The following is a 22,240-nucleotide window of genomic DNA, read 5'->3' as shown; positions in this document are numbered from 1 at the left end:
TTTAAGTTTTCACCATCTAGAGACACAAAAACTGCAACTTTATTGCACAACAAATCACACAAAGTAAAATTAGGAATTACACAATACCATTGCACTCAAAAGGTTATGGTCTGCACTCACTTAAATGTTAACATGGAGAAAGGTTAACTGCTCGACATGTTCGGGGAGCAGTGACAACCTCCTTCTCGTCACCACTTTACCAGATACCGAAAACAGCCGCTCACTTCAGACTCTAGTAGCTGGCGTGCCCGAGCCCGTGCACATTGCCGCGCGCTGATACAGCAAAATCTTGATGATACTAATCTCGCGGGACTGCGAAAAATATTCGTATCATCCGAAATTCGTATGAACCAACACAGACCAAAAAATTTAGCGCTGAAAAAAGTTTTCGTTTATTTCTTTTCCTACTTTCGCGTGAAGAAATTCGTGATTTTTTCTGCTTTTTTTAACCCCCGTGTCGCAAAGCAGTCCTTTCTGGAGCACGTAAAGCTTCGCGCTCGTCTCCTCACTCGCTGTGCCCAAGCTCACTACACGCCGCAACAGCCAACCGTGAACCGCATGGTGCGTTTTTGCACGCGATTCGCTCGCCTCGGCTCTGTGAGCGCTGTATTTTCACGCCCACATCTTCGCGCCCGCGGTAGCGCCTACCTCGGTCAGAAAATGACGCACGACGCGCGCGGCGGAATGGAGGAGCCTGACTACTTGCGATGAGATCGAAACAGCCGGCTTGGCTCCGCCGGAGATGGTTAGGCTTAGCACCCCGGCAAATATTTTATGGGCGCTTTCACTAGCGGCGCGGATGATGTTTTATAGTACCGTTTTCGCATGCATTCAGCTCCTTTACCGCACAAGCAACTTCGTGTCTCCCTTGAGCCGCATTTTAAAGAGCGGTTAGAAGCGGTCGCTCGAGCACCCGCGCCACTTCGCGGCTGGAGCCGACGCCATGTCCTCCTCCGGCCGCGCCGCGCGCAGCGTGGGGGTGGTTTCGCGGCGGTGTCAGCGCGTTGGGCGTGCGCAGAGCGTTTTCGCGAGCAGAAAACAACAGCCCGGCCGTTTCTGTAGAAAGAGTGACAAACAGGGGAGCGAGAGCCGTCACTTGCTCGTTCGGCAGTCGGGTGCCTCGCCGGCTCGTTCGTATCTTCCGCCGGCCCGCGCAGGTCCGTTCGTAACAGCCGAAATTTTTCCAATTGCAAACGATGCAATTTCGCCAGGACTTTTCGGAAATTCGTATCATCCCGAAATTCGCACCCCCAGAATCGTATCATCGAGAGTCCAGTGTAAATAAACACCGATACAGACACGCTCTGAATTTTTTTTTTTTTTTTTTTTTTTTTTTAGTTTTGGGTGGTTCGAATATTTCGAACAATAAAAGTGTCGTTCGAATCGAATCGAATACCAAAAAATTCGAATCGAATATTCGAAGTTTCGAATATTCGCACACCCCTACTTCTTATTTATCGTAAAGTTGTCCGTATATACTATCAGTTTGTGTTAGAGGCTACCGGAGTCCCTCATGCTTTTCTGGTCGCAAAACTCCGGCCGCAGTTTCGTACAGGGGCAAAAGCTGCCGCTAGGTCGCCGCTCTAAACGCGGGGGCATTCCGTGCCTGCGCCACCTGCGCGCACGGCGCTCCGCTGAAGCTGCTGCCTGTTCAAGACAGTTGTTGATTGCGCAGAGAATATTCTGCTATCCCTCATACTTAGCTTGACTGCTGCTTTTGCTGGGTTGCTGCATTTGCTTATGGAAAAGTTTTCTTTGCTTACCTTTGCAAGATATCAATGCTTCGATAGATTCAGTCGTGCATATATGCAGCAGTTTTTTTTATCTCGTGCAAGGCACCGTAAGATTGTGTTTACTTCAGCAAAAGGTGACTTGACCTTGGGACACTGGCGAGGCCTCAGAGTTGGAACTCGCAAACACGAGCCGCGCAGCAAGTCTTGCAGCGCGCCGATCACACAAATTATATACAAGCCGACCATCTACCCTGCCAGTGTTCACCGTGGTGGCAGTACCACAAATAAAGGTATACATTTCCCTTGTGTACAGTTTACTGAAGTTAACTTCAGTGCGGTGCACTTATCAAATAGACCCCCGGCAAAATTTCAGGACGCGAGCGATGAAGCTTTTGTCAGTGAATGCAGCTGATTGCTGTGATTATAACTCAGCTTAACTTCGAGTTCGCAGCCACCTTGTGTTAATTTTCATGGAACTTCAACAGGCTAATGTTGCGTAGGCACTGCTGGAGCAAAAGTGCATCTTGCGCAATATTGTGCAGCCGCTCAAGATCATTTGGGGAGCCCCAGTTTCCGAATGCGTTGCACTCCCAGAAACGCAACACCCTCTGGGGCAAATCTCACTACCACTTTGATGTTGTATGCTTCATATTGCCCTGAATCGTGCATTGTATTTGTTTATTTAAATTTTTGCTTTTACCGCCCGGCTGCACCGGGCTGTGTTATCTGCGTCCCGAGTGGAGCGCATGTCCCTTCTTTCTTTCTTATGCCGCACGAATTATCGCATAGTGGCCCTAGCGCCACTAGCCTAGAATAGTCTTCATTTATCTGCAGTGTTCTCGATGTAATTCTATGGTTCGAGAAACACCTGCACCGAAAGATAAATACCACAGAGCAGATGCCTCGGCGTTAATTCGCCGACACTCGCCTGCGCACGTCACTTCGTTGACTGCTGCTTCGCTGCCTGTGTATTCATTGAGTTAGGAGAGCACAAGTTCGTTCCAATAACCTTGTTTTTCCTTCAAGACAACCGCGTCGTCTTTGGCTACGTGACATCTGGTGGAGGTGTGGGGTACATGCACTCTAAGCCCTCGTCAAGCCGACAAGCAAGCCCAACTCGTGTCAGTCGCCAATAGCAAGGTCTTCAGCCAGAGTTTGGACTGCTTCCAGATAACTTGAAGAAAGAAGATGTGAAAACCACCATGATCAACGCAGGCACCATGACCAGCGCTTCCAATTCTGCCCTCGTTCTTCAACAACCCAGGGAGACCCCATCATTTCATGAATCACCTTCGGAAGATCCCGAAGACTGGTTGGAGCAAGCTGAACGGATCAGGCCGTTTAACAATGGGATGACGTGAAGACACTCAGGCAAGTGTTGTTCTACCGTGAAGATTCAACACGGATCTGTTTCAAAAACCATGAGAGCTCCTTAGTCTTCGAACGATTTCAGAACCCAATTTTTGACGAGGTTCACCATGTTTGTGCGAATAGAACAGGCCGAAGTCTTGCTGCAAACGTGGACACAACACTCTAACGGAAGCGTTGTTAGTGTTTGTCGAAGAGATGAAGAGGCTTTTCAGGTGTGCTTACCCTTGCATGGTGGAAAAGAAGTTACGCTTCTTGATGCGCAGTGTGAAGGAGGAACTGTTTGCCGGACTTGTCATCAATCTGCCCCCGTCGCCGAATTTGTGACCGAAGCCAGCACAATTGAGAAGGCCCTCGAAATGCGTGCTAAGCAGTATGACCGCAACTTTTTTGGCGCTGCCAATGCAAACTATTTCGACAGCATGTGGATTCCGGCAGACAGCCTACGCGAGACTGTCTGCGCAGTAGTGAGGGAGGAGCTGCGGAAACTTCTCCCAATGCCGCCGCAACCCCAAGTCGTTTCCCTTACCAACGTGATTAGGGAAGAAGGGCAGCAAGCGCTGGGAACTTCAACGGCGCCAGAAGCACCCCGCGAGCCACAAGCCAAGTCCTATGAGGCTGCGTACCGTTGTCCCCTGTCACCGGCCCAACCACCTGCGGTGCACCCCCCCACCCCAAAAAAGGCCGACGTGGGGCGAACGCCCTATAATCGTCCACTGTGCTACCACTGCGGAGAGGCCGACCACATCTATCGTCGCTGCCCCTACAAGAGGCTCGGTTTGCGAGGGACCACGCCCCCGACCCGGCCAGCGCCCTACTGAGATCGAATAATACCTCTCCAACACCAACAGAGGTCCAGCGCGCTTCAACCGTTCGCCACCACACTACCCATACCGGTCTCCAAGCCGTCGAACCAACGCAGACTTCACGCTTGGGAGGTCCCCCAGCCCACATAGGGGGAACTAAAAGCTGCAACTTCTGGAGGTAAAGTTGCAGGACAATGGACAAATGAAAACCCTCCAATGACGCAGCGACTCGCTGAAGACTACGATTCACGACATGCCCTCAGCCCGGCGACCCGATCTAACCTAGATGTGACTAGTGGCTGGGATGACCTTAATGCAAGCATTGCCCACGAGCAATAACTCGTGATTGCTCACTCATGCCACTGTATTGACAGGAAACTTCTTTTCAGCCTGTAAGGTTTACCAGCCAAGTAGCGTTCCACTTCAGCCAACATACATCAGAGGTTTTGCATGACGCTTGTGCTAGTTAGGCTTTGCTGCACGTCTTTCGTGTGTTGTGGCAGGGCCAATGTTTTGGTTTTGCTCTATTATTATTAATGTTCAAAAGCTTCAAATGCTTTGAACCGTCAAATTGTGCTGCGAATCAGATGTAATAGGAAGCACTATTCACGAAGTGCAGTGTAACCTCGTTACGACACCTGCTTACAGCGTGTTGGATACAACATATCAATTTGCGATGTTGGGTTCATATGTCCCATTTATTGAGCTTCTTTTACTGCGGATTTTGTTAATTTGGATATAGCACCTGTTTAATGCAGTTTTGTATTTTTGAGCGAAGCTGCGCCAAAACCATGAAATTCGTTTAAATTGCGCCATACTGCGCCAAAATTCCACACGAGGAGCAAAGAAGACTCAAGCGAAGAATAAAGGACACATTGAAAAGCAGAGGCTTTTACGCCACCCAATTCGATCCAGTGCCAGCTAATGCCTCTTCTAGGTCACTGTACATGTGCCGTCATAAGTACCATATTTACTCGCATAATCCTCGCACTTTTTTTTCGGAAAAGTCAATGCAAAGTTAGCGGTGCGAGAATTACGCGGGGAAAAAAAAATCTGGTGCACAGTGTTGCTAATTTGCCTTATGCCAATCCCGCTAAATGTAGCGGTCGTTTTTTGTATATGTAAGCTCAGTGTTGCCAACAGCAGCTATTTCTTTTTATTTTATTATTTACAACGTAAACAGTCTCCCGTCGATCAGTGATCATGAAATTGCCGCCTTTGCTTTCTGGCGCGCGCCCTATCTCGTCGTCGTATGTGCGTGCCCTACTCCAATAACGCACGTTGAAGTCGGTGACGCCGAAGTGCCTGCCTGCGGCACGGTTGCCGTGTTCGATCGCGTACTCTTTCGCTTTCAATTTGAAAGCGGCAGTGTAGCTGGCGTTCTTCCCCATGGCGAAGCGGCACCAAGCACAAAACAGATCAAAAGGTTCTCAAAATGGCAGCGAGCTATCCACCACTGACGCTAGTGACTCACTGACTGCTGCCGCTCAACGACGGGACCACGACGGCGACACGACGACACGACAGCGGGCTGCGCGAACACCGTCTAGTTGCGCGCACGCGAAACATGCGCGAAACCGGCTCAAGGACAGTGTGCCGTAGCGTGTTAGGGCGCCTGTTAGGGAGTAGCCATGCAGTAGCCTGCGAAGTGGACTGGATACACAGCGCTCTCCGCCGAACGGAGAGGCGGCGGGGGAGGGCGCGCGTTGGAGAGCGCGTGCACCATGCGGGATTCGCGAGCAGGCAACTTTCACCGCTGAAAAGTTGGGGGTGCGAGGATTACCGTATTTACTCGCGTAATCCTCGCACTCGCGTAACCCTCGCACCCCTAATGTGAGCCACCAAAACTTGGATTTTTTGGTTCCTCGCATAATCCTCGCACCCCCAACTTTGCAGCGGCGAAAGTTGCATGGCTACTGCATGGCTACTCCCTAATGGACCTGCATGGCTACTCCCTAACAGGCGCCCTAACACGCTACTCACAGTCCTTGAGCCGGTTTCACTCATGTTTCGCTTGCGCGCAACTAGACGGTGTTCGCGCAGCCCGCTGTCGTGTCGTCGTGTCGCCGTCGTGGTCCCGTCGTTGAGCGGCAGCAGTCAGTGAGTCACTCGCGTCAGTGGTGGATAGCTCGCTGCCATTTTGAGAACTTTTTAATCTCTTTGTTTTGTGCTTGGTGCCGCTTCGCCATGGGGAGGAACGCCAGCTACACTGCCGCTTTCAAATTGAAAGCGAAAGAGTACGCGATCGAACACGGCAACCGTGCCGCAGGCAGGCACTTCGGCGTCACCGACTTCAACATGCGTTACTGGAGTAGGGCACGCACATAGGACGACGAGATAGGGCGCGCGCCAGAAAGCATAGGTGGCAATTTCATGATTGCTGATCGACGGGAGACTGTTTACATTTTAAATAATAAAATAAAAAGAAATAGCTGCTGTTGGCAACACTGAGCTTACATATGCAAAAATTGGCGGGATTGGTATAAGGCAAATTAGCAACACTGTGCACCGGATTTTTTTTTTCCCCGCATAATTCTCGCACCCCTAACTTTGCATTGAGTTTTCCGAAAAAAAAGTGCGAGGATTATGCGAGTAAATACGGTATGCGAGGAACCAAAAAATCCAAGTTTTGGTGGCTCACATTAGGGGTGCGAGGATTACGCGAGTGCGAGGATTACGCGAGTAAATACGGTAATTGAAACAAGAGTTTGTGAACGTCACAAAATCTTTGTCTTTCTAGCTTTATGGCGGCCGTTACCGGTTAACAGGAATTCTTTCTGTTGAAGAGGGTGCTTTTAAACGCACACCAATGCAGTCAGGCAGTTTCCGGAAGAAGAAATTCCTGTAAATTTATGAGACCGTGTTCCAATTACTTTTGACGGCACCTGTACGTATGCCGAAACTAAAGTCACTCTAAAGCGTGGGGCAACTTTAGTTCTGGCATAGGTGCGTACACCTGTACTGTTAAGCAGGGGTCTATCCAGAATTTCATTTGGGGGAGGTGTTGGGAAGGTTGTGGGGCTGTGGAATCCCTGCTGTTCAGCAGCATGGGACTAGGGCAGAGGCGGCTTGTCGCTGGCAACCCAGTCTCAGCCAGCACTTTGGGCCGTCTGCTCGGAAGAGTGTAGCCCAGGGGCGACGACCGAAACGTGCCTCCCTGGGTGCAGGGTGGGGGCCCTCCCTCCCACGGGTGCAGGCAGTGGTGCAGGCAGTTTTTCCTGCTGAGGTGCAAGAGCCATGTGCTATGCAATTGGGCCATGTGTAATGCCAGTTTGGATGACAAGTGAAAGTGTTTTTGCACCGTTCTCTTTTGTTTTGTTTGTTTGTTCTTTCATTGCTTGATCTTGCTATTTTTTTAGCTATTACAGGGGTGAGACAGCTGTGCATATTGCGCAGTTTTGATACAAATTTGTTTTCCTGCGCCAGGATGCTCCAAAAGCTTGAAAATTGCAAAAATTGCACGTAACTGCTCCAAACAGTCTGACAGCCAAGGATTTTAACACTCCCGTCAGTTTCAGTGGGGAAAAATGCCTACTGACGCCATAATTTACCAGCATCCCCAAGGTGATGCTGTTTGAAAAGGTTGGAGTGATCATTAAATAAAAACCTGCATAAAATTGTCCCCCAGCCTAGTTTCACAAGGTCGGGTTGCGGATGTTATATTCTGTGCGTTTTTAAAGTTTTCCCATCGCAAAACCATTGCAAAGTCCTGCAGAAAAAATACTTGTGTACTGAGGCGTCAAGCTACTTGTGCAAGTTGATGAAAAAAACTGCATTTTTTTAGCGCTGTATCTCCGGAACGACATTACTGGGCTCCGCCATCTTGGTGTGGTGAAGATGTGAAAACGTGGCCACCGGGCGAAGCAGTTGATTGTGGTTCAGGCAGAGTGCTCTTCGCCTGTTTCTATCTTGGGTATGGTTATGGGCGTGGGTAAAACGACACTTAGTCGTTTGATCTGTTGCGAGACTCGAAAGACGGAAGTTCATCAAAAACATGGCACCCGCAAATTCGCCGTGTTTCGGCCTTGAGTGTGAGGCTGGTGCGTGCTTGAAGTGAAATTTCGGACTCATTGCGGTGTTATAAAACGCTGAGTTATTGCTGCCTTTCACAGCGAGCTTGTGAGCGCGGAGATGGGACGATCGACGCTGCAGAAGTAGTGGCGCAGGCTACATCGTCGCAAAATGTTCAGTGTCCGATAGCGGGACGGGCTATTATTTCACACTAGTACAGTAAAATCTCGATGATACGAATCTCGCGGGACCGCGAAAAAAATTCGTATCCGAAATTCGTATGAACCAACACAGGCCAAAAAATTGAGCACTGAAAAAAGTTTCTATTTATTTCTTTTCTTACTTTCGCGTGAAGAAATTCGTGATTTTTTCTGCTTTTTTTAACCACTATGTCGCAAAGCAGTCCTTTCTGGAGCGCGTAAAGCTTCACGCTCGTCTCCTCACTTGCGGTGCCCAAGCTCGCTACACGCCGCAACAGTCAAGCGTGAACCGCGTGAAAAGCGTGCGCTTTTTCATGCGATTCGCGCGCCTCGGCTTTGCGCACGCTGTATTTTCACGCCCGCATCGACGATTTCGCGCCCACGGTAGCTCCTACCTCGATCAGAAAATGACACACGCCGCGCGCGGCAGTATGGAGGAGCCTGACGACTGGCGAAGCGCTCGAGACAGCCGACTTGGCTCCGCCGGAGATGGTTAGGCTTAGCACCCCGGCAAATATTTCATGGGCGCTTTCACTAGCGGCGCGGATGATGTTTTATAGTACCGTTTTCGCATGCCTTATCAGCTCCTTTACCGCACAAGAAACTTCGTGTCTGCATTGAGCCGCATTTTAAAGAGCGGTTCGAAGCGGTCACCCGCCGCGGTGGCTCAGTGGCTAAGGCGTTGCGCTGCTGAGCACGAGGTCGCGGGTTCGATTCCTGGCCGCGGCGGCCGCTTTTCTGATGGAGGCGAAAAGCAAAAACGCCCGTGTGTACGAGATTTCGGCGCACGTTAAAGATCCCCAGGTGGTCAAAATTAATCCGGAGCCCTCCACTACGGCGCGCCTCATCGCCTGCGTTGCGTCGGCGCGTTAAACCCTACAATCAATCAATCAATCAGGTTCGAAGCAGTCACTCGAGCGCCCGCGCCACTTCACGGCTGAAGCCGCCGCCGGCCGCGCCGCGCGCAGCGTGTCAGGGCTCGTGGGGCGTGCGCGGCGCGTTTTCGCGAGCGGAAAACAACAGCCCGGCCGTTTCTGGAGAAAGAGTGACAAACAGGGGAGAGAGAGCCATCACTTGCTCGTTCGGCATTCGGGCGCCTCGCCGGCTCGTTCGTGTCATCCGCAGGGCCGCGCAGGTCTGTTCGTAACAGCCGAAATTTTTCCCATTGCAAACAATGCAATTTCGCCGGGACTTTTTGGAGATTTGTATCATCCCGAAATTCGTATCACCCAAAATCGTATTATCGAGATTCCAATGGTTCATTTGTCTGAAGTTAAATTTAATGTCAAGCGGGAGACGGCTAAACATACCAACGTTACTCAAATTACGATCGTAGTGAACATGCACCTTGGGGATTGAAATGGGAGGACTGGTGCATGGGTGAGACGACTGTCACCTCACTTTGCGAACTTTTGCCGTGGCTCTACACTTGTGCGTTAAGCGGAGTCTGGGATTACAAAAATAACAATTTCGGCATTCACATGATAACAAAAATGCCTTGCGGTTGCTTAGTTCTTCAATTCGATGTTTTCAACGGCACTCCATGTTGTCTATGCATAGAGCCTAAGAATTTAAAAATGGTTTCTAGAAAGGTAGTGCACTTCGTACCTTGTGATACATTGGTAGAAAAAAAACTTTATTGAGATGATATTTCAGTGTTATGTACGTTCAAAACCGATTACAAAGGGCACTTTTCCCCTATGAGTTGTCAAGTATTTGTTTTTTTAGGCTCCTAAGGTGACATAATAAATGTCGTTCTTCTGCTCCAAATCAAGGTTCTTCTGCTCCAAAATTGAGATTTTGCTGCTCCAAAAACTGCTCCCAAATCTGATTCAGCTGTCTCACCCCTGCATTTAGATAGACCTGTTTAGCAGGTTCGCACATATACAGCACGCCTTAAGGCTTTCCGCAGAATTCGTTGGTCACATTGTCAGGGCCTTGCCCACTGATGCTGAAGCACCTGCTCAACTGATTTTAAATTGTTTGCATATCTCTTGTATTAGACTGCTCCAAATTTGGGATTTGGTGCTCCGAAATGAAGCTCTGTTTTTCCCATAGCCTGATCCAAATTTGGATTTTCCTGCTCCAAAAATTGCTCCAAATCTAATTTGGGTGGTTGCACCCCCGCAGTGAAAGGTTTAGCAAGTCGATTTTTGCGCCGGTACAGTGGACTTTTCCAAGTGCAGGCAACCTGCCATAATTTACCATGATGATCAAACAAAAACAATTTGAAACAACTGGAAATAATTGCAAATTAGCAGAAGTGCAACTTTCTGCTTGCCAAAGACTAGCACTGTTAATTAAGTTCATGCAGTCTTGCACTTGCAGTATGTGTCAGTGTGATGTCCTGGTAGCGAAGTGGTATAGGATTTAAAATTTAACAATTTTATATGAAGCGCAACAGGGTTGGTATTCTCGTAACTGTCCCTTTTGAAAACGTCCCTTTTGAGTCCCTTTCATCATGATGTACTTCCGGTTAAGCAGTGGGCCTTTGATACAAATACCGTAACTGTTCTTGCAAATGCATTTTAAAGAACTAAAACCATATTAGACTATCTTTTGTGTGCTTATTTGAATGTAGTTTGAAAAACTAAACGCGAAGAAATTTTTTTTTGTTACGACTGAAAGTTTTCACCGCAAGGGGAGGAACGTTCAAAGATGTCAGCTGCGGTCAGCTGTTTCCTTGTGACAGTGAAGTGTAAACAATGCTGCGGCTACTCAGTTTTTTGCGGTTGAACTCCGTTTTGAGGTTGGTGACAATGCCCGTGCATCAAGATAACCCTCCCGTTACGTATTTTGGCATCAACGCACTTTCGGCATGCTGTTGCGGGCTTTTCGAGGAACCTGCAATGGTGCATTACGTCGTTGACATTTTCGTGATGCTCTACGAGTGAAAAATGTGTGTGTGTGGGGGGGGGTGATTTTAATTTCTTAACGACGTTCCTGTTGCGCGTGAAGTCTACAAACGTTAAGCTGCTATGTGTACGCGTAAAGTACCAATAAAAGGTTATAAATGTCATGCTGAGTGCGTGTGTAATTTTGGTCGTCTGCTCAACAGCTATCAAGCTCGTAGACGATCGTTTATTCCAGTGCACCTGCTGACCGTTAGCTAGATCGCAGACGATCGTTTATTTCACTGTGTGATGGCGGTGGCGTAGATGCACAGGCCCACGAAGGGCTGCGACAGCGATATCATTTCTTCGTTACCGACCGCTGACTGAAAGCCACCAGTAGCGAAGAAACGAAGGGCGCATAACACTTGGTCCTCGACGCTTAGCCCGCGCGTCCGCCGACCAAGTTCGCCCCGGAGCTCGTCGCACAGCCACTGCACGATCCTCTTTGAGAGGCGGAAATGCTGGCGGAATGCTTCTCGGGGCATATCGAATGCGTCTGCATTGCTTCTCGACTGCTTGTTCCGGCGAGCCAACAAGACGACAACCGGGGCATTCATGACTGATTTTCCAAAAACCGCCTGTTTGAAATTAAAATCGCCTGTTCGAAGAAGCCGCGGTCAACGCAGTAGGTCCGCCGCACTTGCGTTACGTCACATATGGTTGTTTGCTTTCAGCCAATCAGGGCTCGTTCAAAAAGGACACTTTTGAAAGGGACAAAAAAGGGACAAAACACGAGAATACCGCCCCTGATCACATGTTTATATATGAAAGTTGAAACACAAAAATGTAGGCCCCCATGCAACATCTCCAAGCGAAGAATTGAAGCGCAGCACAGGACAACGGACAGATCGCTCTCTGCGTCGTCCTCTGCATTTCTGTCCTGCGTCTTGTGCTGCGCTTCGATTCTTCGCTATGTACCAACTCACCCAAACCAATACTCTGCTAAAGCTCCAAGCTTGCACTTTGATTATACTTATGGGGAGACAATGGAAACGAAAGGGTAGGTTGAAGATATCTATAGTATGGGGGAATGAAAAGATAGAGCGGGTGCCATACAGCAGGGGCACAGCGCATGTTGCAAGGCGGGTGGCGTGCTTCATAGCATCGCAGGAGGTTGAAACCGCCCATTCATCCTGAAGGTTTGTTGGCCTGTTTTACTTGTAACTGAATCTTGAAAAATGACCAGCACATTTTATTGGGGTGTTTTTAACAGTTGAAAACTCTTGTTATAGCATCCATCTGAGTCTGTAGTAACAAAAATTCTTTTACAACAGACTGAAATCGGGATCACTGTTATGGTCTGTTGTACCGAGGTTGCACAGTATTTAAAATTTGAAATATTTACACACCTCTAGTATAAATGGGTGTTGTTACGCATGTAATGTGCACATGATCTTCCGCAAGTCTTCAAAGACTGCAGTCTAAGTTGCCTGGTACTATCAGGCTTGATTACTATAAAACTGGCAACAGGGAAAGCGACCATTGAGATACAGTTAAACCTCATTATAATGAGGTTTGACCAAAAAACTCCAGTATTCGCTGTAATCAAGGCTCGGAACGAGAAAGACTCTAGCGTTCCCCATAATTGCGGCAACACTTTCTCGGAACGGGAAAGACACGTCATAGCATACATCATCACCTCCAAGGTGATCTCCAATGGTTATCGCTTCCAGAAAAACAACGAAGGAAGCTCACACTAATAGCAACTATGACGGAGTAAAGGCCATTGCGGCAGCGAAGAAACAGCAAATTGCATGCAATCGTGGACTTGAACCGTCGGGATGGCCGGCAAGGTTGCGTACAGCTTCGCTACCTTCAAGTCTTCTGTTAGTGTGAGCTTCCTTTATTTTTTTTATCTCCTCAATGCGGTTATTTTGATGTGTGTCACCTTGCGGCGAGGTCCAATTTCGCCTGATATCTGTTTCGGGTAAGTACAGTCCACAATATTTGCAGTAAATGCCCGCTACGGCTATAGTGAAATATTGGTTATAACGAGCAAATAATGGTGCACCTTCAATTTCATTATTATGAGGTTTAACTGTAAGTGCTTTATTTTACCATATCGTATACAGCAAACTTTATGATGCTACACCTCTTGATTGTTATATGTATCTGACATATTGTTGTATACCTGGTATTGTTAGAGATAGTGTGGACTGTTATACGCACCCGCCAACTCTCCGGAAGTTTTCGTAAAATGTATGAATTTTGACTTTTACCACAATTTTGCAAGTTTCAGCTGAGGTTTTACAACATATAATGTGTCGTGAAAATTTTGTAATTCAGCAGAATCTTGATTACTTCCACAGCTTATATAAACTGTGGGTGTAGAAATTTGAAAAATTCCCTTGCCAAGTGCATTGCATACAGTGGGCTAACTTTTGAGTGTTATGAATGCATTCTTGCACTGTCATGTGGGAAGAAAGACAAACGTTTTTATGATTAAAAAGTGAGGAGGTTCGCCTGAGGTGGAAACTGGTGAAGGCTGATTGGTCACACTATACCATAGTATAGCATGGTCGCACAGTCTGGTACATCTATGCGAAGACAAATTATACCACATTTGCTCTCTAGCACAAGTCTGTGACCATGCCTAAGTTCGCTTGATTTGCTGGGGTAAATAGTTGGTGACCGCAGTTTGAAAAGGAGTGATGTGACGCTGTCACTCGCATAGTTGGCTGGAAGGGGCATGCGAAAGCGGCTGCTGTGAAGCAAGTTGTAATTTGAACTTCCTAAAACACATCACAGTACACATCACAGTTCTGCCCCCTGGGACAGAACAATAAGCCTTGCAGGTTTGTGAATTTGAGGAGGACCTTGTTTTAATGTCACACAGGCAGCATCGTGGTGGCTTTGCCCACACATTGCAATGATGCTTTCCCACACCAAAAGCAGCCGTTGTGAATGTTTTAACTGCTCCCATCTGCAGTCAGAGGACGGCCTGTGTTCCATCCTTCGCGCAAGTGCGACGTACCCACCCTCTTGACGCATTTCTCGTCCACTGGGGTCTGACCACCTCTGAGCGGTGGGGGGCAGGCTTGTAGCTGTGCACACCAGAAGTGTTGAATCCGTCTGCAGTGTGGCAGGGGCCCATTGACAGATGGGGCGGGGTCCCAAGCGCAGTCATTATTAATGACGCCTGCACCTGTCGTCTCTGCTCTTCCTCATCTTCTCCCTTAGAGTGCGCACCAACTGGCTCAGCAACAAGTTTTGTTAAGCTGCGTATGAACTTGCTCGCCCCTGCGAGAATTTGCACACTTGAAAATCCACAGGTTGGCGGGTGCGCACTGTGCCAAAACTTGCCTGTGCAGCTGGTAATGAGCACATCGGTTGCGCGACAGCGTAGTGAGGTTCGGTGCCAAGTGCGTACTCTTCTTCCCCAGGCACGGACCAAGGACGGCTGTGTGCCCCAGGACTTGCACAACAATGACGACCATTTCATCCACTGCTGCGTCGTCGTGATGAACACGGGTGGGTTTTTGTGTGCTCCTCCTCGCACCTCGCGCAGTGGACGCTGCCCCGGGCGTGCAGCACTTTGCACGCCCTGTGGGGATTTCACTGCACCCAGGACAGTGCCTACGTGTCGTGGCAAGGAGCTGTTCGACCGAGGGGCTTCTGCTTTCCCTCGAGTGAGTGCCGAGGGCCGTCTGTCGAGCGTTACTGGACCAAAATTCGGTGTGGCATGAGCTGGTTGCGAAACAGTTCTTGTGGAAGATTGGATGAAACTTGCTAGTGCAGTTGCGAGCATGAGTGTGCTTACTTCTGAGCTGAAATTTGGCTCTTTTATGAGAAACTTGTCTGTGACAAGTGGTGTTTGCCTCCATTACAAGCCCCTTACCTCGACGCATTGACCAGAAGGTGGTACTTCGGCGTTTATAATGGCAAGTAAAGTGGTAGCTTGCTTGGACGGGAAAAACTGGCAATGTAACAAAATTGTACGGAGCTAGGTGGCAGTGTTCCATTGAGTGTTGACTTGATGCACAACTGCAAGTTGTTTCCATTTGATTTCTTTGGTCTTCAAAGGAGCCATGAAGGCAAAACACAAGTTTAGTTCATTCAAAAGACGGTCTCGTTAGAATCATACTGACACCAGTTTTAACGTAAACTTCACTCAAACAAGCTATATACAGTTAAACCTCGATGTAACGAACTTCAATGTAACGAAACCCTCGATGTAACAAACCACGAAATTTTTTGTAACTTCAGGTGTATACACACCATATATTTTCACCCTCTGTGTAAACGAAGTCCCGTTTGCTGAAATTTTAGCAAACCACACTCACGAAGTTTCATGGAGAACTAGGCACGACATTTTAGTTGAATTAGATTTTGGGAGACGCAAGCGCGGAAACAGGGTCTTTGTAAAATGCGAAAGGCGACACGGGCCGCCCAGTGCCGCGGATGCAGCAGCCACGGAGTCCGTGAGCGAGCTCCTTGCCTACAAACTGCATGGCGCGCATACATGGCTGGCGCACTATTTCTGTTTCTGTTGGGGCTTAATGTCTGCGCGGGCATCAGCGTGAACCGCATGGAGTGTTTTCTCCCCGCAGAAACGCGCCCCGCAAGCATGACGCAGCCGCGAAGACCACCCGCCAGGGTTTCTAGCAACCGGGAAAACCGGGAATTAGGGAAATGATACACGCCGGGAAAAATCAGGGAATCGTCAGGGAATATTGCCAAAAAGCGAACCCAGTCAGGGAAAATGACCCGCGACTTGGCTTTCCGGCGTGGAGCGCGGACTCTGCTCACCCGAATCGGCGCAAACAGCCAACGGGGACAGACCCAATCCAAGTCAGTGAGGCAGTAGTGCCAGGGTTCACAAGTTTTGCCTTTTTTTCTCCGTGGCCTGGCAACCTTGAGCAGTGCACGCTGGGCATGCTGGGCATACACTTTTGTTGTTTTGAACGTTTTGAACCATTTTCGCCATGTTTTGAACGATGGAACCTTCCAGCGGCGTTGTGTTTTCATCATTTTTTCAGTAGTGAAGTCTTGTCACTGACGATGTCGGCGGCGAGAAAGTGCTCCTTTAATCTGGACTGGACGAACCCGAACATTTCGGAATAGCTGGATTAAACCCGTGCAGAATGATCGTCACAGTGCTCAGTGCACACTGTGCTGAAAAACTTTTTCTTTAAGCAACATTAGAAGCACTGCAGTTTCCAGTCACGCGTCCAGCAAGAAGCATCTTGCTGCTTTGAAGTGTCGGTCGAGCGCTTCGCAAGCTGGCATGTCGTCGTTTTTTACGCCAGCGACGAACGCTTCGGCCCAATGTAGCGGAGACTGGACAGGTGTGCCCGAGGAGCCTGCAACCACCACAAGTGCGAAGACATCGCTGAACGGCTTTCTTCTGAAGAGCGCTGTGACAAAGGCCGAGATAATCTGGTGCTTAAACGCGGTAGCGACTCGCGGATCTTTTCGGTCAACAGCGGCGTCAGCCTCGCTCTTCCCTTTTATGTTTCCAGGATGTGAAGTTGCTGAAAAACTTCACCTAGGGAAGGACAAGGTAGGGTATACGATTTGCCATGGTATTGCGCCTTACTTTCGTAAGAAGCTGATATCAAGCCTTGCCGGTGTGCCATTCTTAGTTGGTTCATTTGACGAGTCACTAAACAAAGTGACAGAAGCAACAGATGGATGTGCTCGTCCGATATTAGGATGACACTACTGATGGCACTGTGAAAACGCAGTACCTAACTTCATCCTTCTTCTTCTTCATGCTTCTGTGTGGGAGACCTGGCATCTGCATTTAGGAAAGCCACAGAAGAGCTCAAGCATGCCAGGATACTACAAGTTTCAATGAATGGGCCGAATGTGAACATAAAGTTCCTGAGGTCACTGAAGGAGGAACTCAAGGAGTTGGATGAGAGTCACAATATCCTCCATATGCAGGAAACGCTTCACGCAATGAACACTTCATTATAACCGCGAATTTCAATGTAGCTAAATTTCAGTGTAACGAAGTAAATTACGAATTTTACGGACTTCGTTACATCGAGGTTTAACTGTAATTAGAAAAAAAGGGAATGACCATGCGACCCACTCGCTCATTTCCCGCAACAGAACCTATGATGTCATACCAGCCTGTTTTGCGATTGGCGGAGGCGGGCAAAAGCAAACACAAATTAGGCTGAGCTTATAATCGAGCAGAATGAGCTATTTGTGTTTAAATTTAGGGCACATTCTTTTTAAATCAATGAGAATGGTGGGACAAACAGTGGAAGTTATGAAAGTTCAGTAAACGTAGAAGTACTGATGCGTACTGCTGTTAGTACTGCACACACTATGCTTGGTTTAGCTGCGCAGCAATGCAGGGCTTTGGGGTTGTCTCAGACAACACTGGCCGATTGTCGCAAGCAACGGTGTCTTACGTGACCATATATGTCGAGCGAGCACTATGTTTTACGAAACGATTATTTTCTCCGAAAGCAAAAACAAGCCAGGTTTAAGGGGGGAGGCTGGTCTTAGACAAAACTTTATTTTTCAAGCTATTGAGATGAAAACTTCCAAACAGATGTATTTCAGCATTCTGATTTCAAATATCAATTTAGATTTTGGATATCACGAGTAGTTCTAATTTCATACAGATTTCATTGTCAAAAGCCTATCCCCAATTTAAAAAAACTGCTTTAATGATGCTTCTAAACTGCACTTCATTGCATTGCATAGCAACCAGGGAGTGCAATAAAAGTATTCCCATGCTTCTAGCCTTCCTACAACCAATTGTATGAGGGTTCAAACTTAGTTGTTTGAACAAACTTCGTTGTATGAGGACGAAGTTTGTCTAAGACCAGCCTTATAAATTGCTGCACTGATTGGCGACTCAATTCGTAGGTATGGAACTTACTACGTACACACAGAGTTCATCAAAAGGGACCTAGAGCCGAACTTTTTTTGTGCCCGGTAAGGCGGAACCTTCAATGGGAATTCTCGAAAAACTTGCAACTTTCAGCGGCTTGTCGTGCTCACCACGGGTAAATTATCCGACGGAACAGCTGTTCTTTTAAAAAAAGTCACTGTCTTTTTACCGCTGCGAATGATTTAAAAGCCTTTTGGGTCGGCTTTTCGTGTCTGCGGCTATTTCCACGCTGTTATCACCGTTTCCGTCTGAGATGTGCCTGAAACACTATGCGCTGAAGTGTACTACAGACCGAGTCCAACGTTCCTTCAAAATTTCAGCTTTGATATCCAGAGATTGCGTTGGGTTTCCGCCTGCGGAAAGCATTGCAGGGTAATGCCTGATGTGTATTTCGTATATTTCCACTGCCCCACTGCGCATAATTTCCCCGTACATTAAATGAATCTTGTTTGACCGACCAGTGCCCTATAGAAACCCATGTATTTTTGTCGTTTGTTTCCCCTCTATAGAAATTTGACCATGGCGCCCCTTAACTTAAGCGGTGCCACCTATAGGACGATCTCCTGGCCAATGGCAGGCGCGAAAACAGAATAGCAATAAAAAAACCTAGAAACCCGTAGCGGATGACACAACCACCCTTGCACCCATAGGGGATTGCACGCGTGCTGCATGGTCACTCATCCTGACAAAGTAATGCGTGCACAGCAGCCATGCCCCCCCCCCCCCCCAGCAACGAAGGGTGGCCACGGTCGCTCCGTAGTCTTTAATGTACCCGAGTGGAGAGCTTGCAAGTGAAAATACGAGCTACTAGAAAGATTCGACAGATGGCGCGAACTGTCCAGACGCGCCGGCTTTGCGCTATGGTGTGAATTTCTGAACGCACGATGGAGAATGTACCGGTACGTCAGTGACTGCGGAGGGGAAATGCGAGCAAGTACCGGTACGTCATTGACAGCAAAACGGCTATACACCGACGCCTTCTGATTGCACCGCTGTACTGTGGTCGTGCGCAATCCTCGGCATGCGGCGCAACTCTTGTGCCGTGGGATTTCGCTTGGGAGCAGGTGCTCGCCTGTGCTCGACGCATCATGCACGAGGCACGTCACTGTGTGCCTGCAGCACATGTTTGAGTGGAGGCAGGATTTCCCATCTGGGCCTTTGTCAGGTACACGTTGTTTAGAAATCTGGGTACTGCTCTGCTAAGTGGTCGGCTTCATTGGTTGTAAAACTTGCACTGCTCTTGTCTGAGAGAGCACTGGCTGGTTTGTGCATGGCAGAGGCATCCTTGCGCTACAAGGGCCCGCCTTTTGCAAAGAGGGCGTTCGGAGCTCTCCCTGCCAGCGTGCCCACGGGAAGCTGGTGTATTCCTAACACGCTCCTCTGCACGCATCTGCAGGAGTGCCACTCGCAGCATGTTCACGGCCTCGGTTGGCTGCCGCTTCTTTTAACGCAGTAGCGTTATGAGGCTCATTTCTCGATTTTTTTCGTGCCCGCTAGCCGTCCGCTATCAGCCGTGCTCATCAAGTGTCCACGGAAGTACGGCAGCGCTGCAAACCGGAAACTACTACTGAGGCAGCCAGCTACGAGGGCTTGCCGAAGCGGCAGTACGGAGAAGTGGCAGCTAGATTGTGGAAAGGAGGACGATGGTACTGTGGCTGAGACGGAAGAAAAGATACGTGATTCCAGCAGGCGCCATGCCTGCATAGGGAAGTTCCTTCTACGCACCCTAGGTAGCCGCATGCTCGGCACATAGGGTCGCTAGCTGTGCCCGCAACATACGCCTTACCAAAGCACCTCTCCAACCTATACTAATACCGGCGCTAACATTGTGTCACCTAAATAAAAGACGTGCAAAAGATTAATGCCAGACACTCTAAATCCCTGGAAAACTTAGCACCGGAAACCAAATAAATGTCGCAATAAAAAAATAAAACCGAGTGTATGGCTTCTACTTGCAAGAATTTTTAATTGATTTTTGAATTTAATTGATTTTTGAATTTGAAATTGGTTTAATTGAATTTAATTGATAGAATTGATTTTTCGAATTTTTCGGGCCTGACAGCGCCGCAATCTTTCTGCGGTAAACGATGAATGGCGCCACGGGGACAATTTACAAAACCTAAAAATATGTCAGCATATGATGTCAAAAAACAGTCACGCAAGAATCATTGGCATGGCCATATAGAAGCCGCAGAGCCGATCACGCAGTCGCAAAAATACGCGGAAGATTTGTACATTAGGCTTACATTGTGAAACGCCAACACACAGGACAGCAGGAATAAAAGAAACAAAAAAACGTATACGTTATGACCACGAGTCGGATATCGGGTGGCGGGAAAGCCAAAACCGTGACGTTAGCGAAAGGAGGCAACACGAGTCCGTTGAAACAAAGGGTGTTTCTCCGGACGCGAGTTCAGAACCTAGCAACGCTGGGGCAGAGCCGGCAGTCAAGGCACTGAACGATGTTCGTGGTGCAATTAAGCGTAGTGACGGCGCCGCAACAGAGCGAGTCGCTAGCGTTCCACCTGAAACTCAGATACTCAATGTCAGGCAATGGCCAGCTGAGCACGTAACCATTCCGGTGTCGCCTGGGGTTGAGCTGTCTTCTGAGACCGGGCCACCCGTGCCTAAATCGGCCTTGACAGCCGGAAAGGAGTGCGAAAACACCCAGCGGTGTTCGTTTGCCGACAGTGTCGCAAACAAATGCGGCAAGAGCTCTCATGCGCGCCTGCCGAGTGGCAGCGCCGCGCGCCCGCTTTGCGCCGGGTCTCAGCGGACCTCAGAGCGGCTGAGAACGAAAGCGTACGCCTTGCTCGAGCGGTGGAAATTAGGGCAGTTTTCTCCGCGCGCTCGAGACACGTCTCGGAAGAAGGCCGATGTCCTCTCGACTGGTCGCAGTCACTTTCAGAGAGCGGGGGCACCTAAGGTGCGATTGAAACGGGAAAGCTCAGGGCAATGACGAGAGCTCAAATCGCAGTTCTCAGTGCGAGAAGTGGCCTGTAGACGCCTGACTTTCTCAATTTCATTGTTTTTCCTGAAGCAGGTTTCGTCCTTTACGATTACATTTATTTTTGTGTGGGACATTTCCAATCACGCGAAATGTCACCTTTCAAGTTTGTATGCTTGTCTGAAGTACTGCTGGGCTAAAATTTAACTAGTGTAGTTATTAGCATATTTTATCGAAACTAAAAGCCTGGTAGAGCTTCAGTGTGGATTTGTCTTCGCACTTGACGGCGATGCGGTTGTCTTCCTGTGTTGTTCTGTTGCTTGCCTGACCAAGCCAGAGACGTTCTTGGGGAGCCACTACTCGTCCAGTGACCGGCCCGGTGAAGCTCCAGCACGGTGTCGTACAGCCCCGACCTGGAGTCGAGCATCTGGCGAGCACTTCTCTGCGAAAATGTCCCTCCGGACAACGGTTGAAGATCCTTATCCATCGGGATCTCGGACCCCTGGCGAAGAAGCTGTTACGATTGAGCCCGCCGCTGGGCTTCGTTTCAATACTCCTAGGCTGTGCGGCGAAGCCTCCACTACGTGCGCCTTTCAAGCATGCCCCCCCGTGTCGGTGACTCACGCTTTCACGTCTGGACAAGCCTTGGTCAGGCGCCTCGCTTTCGGCGCGTTTCAAGCTTCAACGGTTGCCATCCCGGCGAGGCATGTCTCAGCGCTCTTCAAGGACACAGAGGCCCCGCGATCACAGCGGAGTCCTCCTCTCTCCCCTCTCTCGGACTCAACGTGCACTGATGCTACCGACTGCTCACGAACTCCGGAAAGAGCGTTGTGTGTGTCTGTGACGTTCGTAGCGTGTGCACAAATCTAGAGAGAACGCTGTTTTCACCGTTGGGCTTTTGGGTATAAATGCGAGCCGCCCATGCTGTAGATCATTCCTGTTTGAGCAGTGAATCAATGCTGTCACTCTGCTCGAGTCCTGTACTGTTACCTCGCCCATCGGGGCGTTGTTCTTTGGCTTCGGCTCGCCTCTCGCTATGAAGTAAACAGTTACGTTAGCCTACGGCTTCTGGACTTCTTCCCGGCTGCAACAGCAGCTGGCCGCTCTTCACACCACGCTACCACACGTATGTCGGAGGCGACGGAGCTCGGCTCGGATCGGCCCACCCAGTTGTTTTTTTGCCAGACCTGGCATGTGAGCTTTCTATACAGGTCTCCTGATTTTTGTAGTTACGGTTGTGGTGTGATAGTGACAACTGAACTTGCATGCTATGTATATATATATTTATGTATATATATATATAGATATATATATATATATATATATAGTGAATTAGAATAGGAATTGAGGGGCTCGTAGAAATAACACAGCAATAAGGGTTGGCAGCCAAGAAAACCTCGGAAAGCAACGGGGAGGTTGTGGTAG

The 22,240-nt window shown here is 48.8% G+C and overlaps 1 protein-coding gene and 1 pseudogene across 10 annotated transcripts in view; both read left to right on the top strand.

Moving 5' to 3' along the window:
* LOC144178386 (uncharacterized) overlaps positions 1-22,240 on the top strand; it is a 201,449-nt gene that overhangs the window by 48,421 nt on the left and 130,788 nt on the right. For 9 of the 10 annotated variants that reach the window (XM_077706261.1, XM_077706236.1, XM_077706227.1 and 6 more), the window contains one exon: positions 14,396-14,483. The exons of the other annotated variant lie outside the window; for it this stretch is intronic. In XM_077706261.1, coding sequence (XP_077562387.1) covers positions 14,396-14,483 — 88 coding nt within the window. The remainder of the gene's footprint in view (positions 1-14,395; positions 14,484-22,240) is intronic. 10 annotated transcript variants of the gene reach the window in all.
* LOC144178428 (uncharacterized) lies at positions 14,491-21,931 on the top strand (annotated as a pseudogene).

The sequence above is a fragment of the Haemaphysalis longicornis genome, unplaced genomic scaffold (assembly GCF_048455015.1).
Source record: "Haemaphysalis longicornis isolate Haplotype H1 unplaced genomic scaffold, Haemaphysalis longicornis Haplotype H1 scaffold_1, whole genome shotgun sequence".
Taxonomy (NCBI): domain Eukaryota; kingdom Metazoa; phylum Arthropoda; class Arachnida; order Ixodida; family Ixodidae; genus Haemaphysalis; species Haemaphysalis longicornis.
This window is presented reverse-complemented; position numbering and strand designations above follow the sequence as displayed.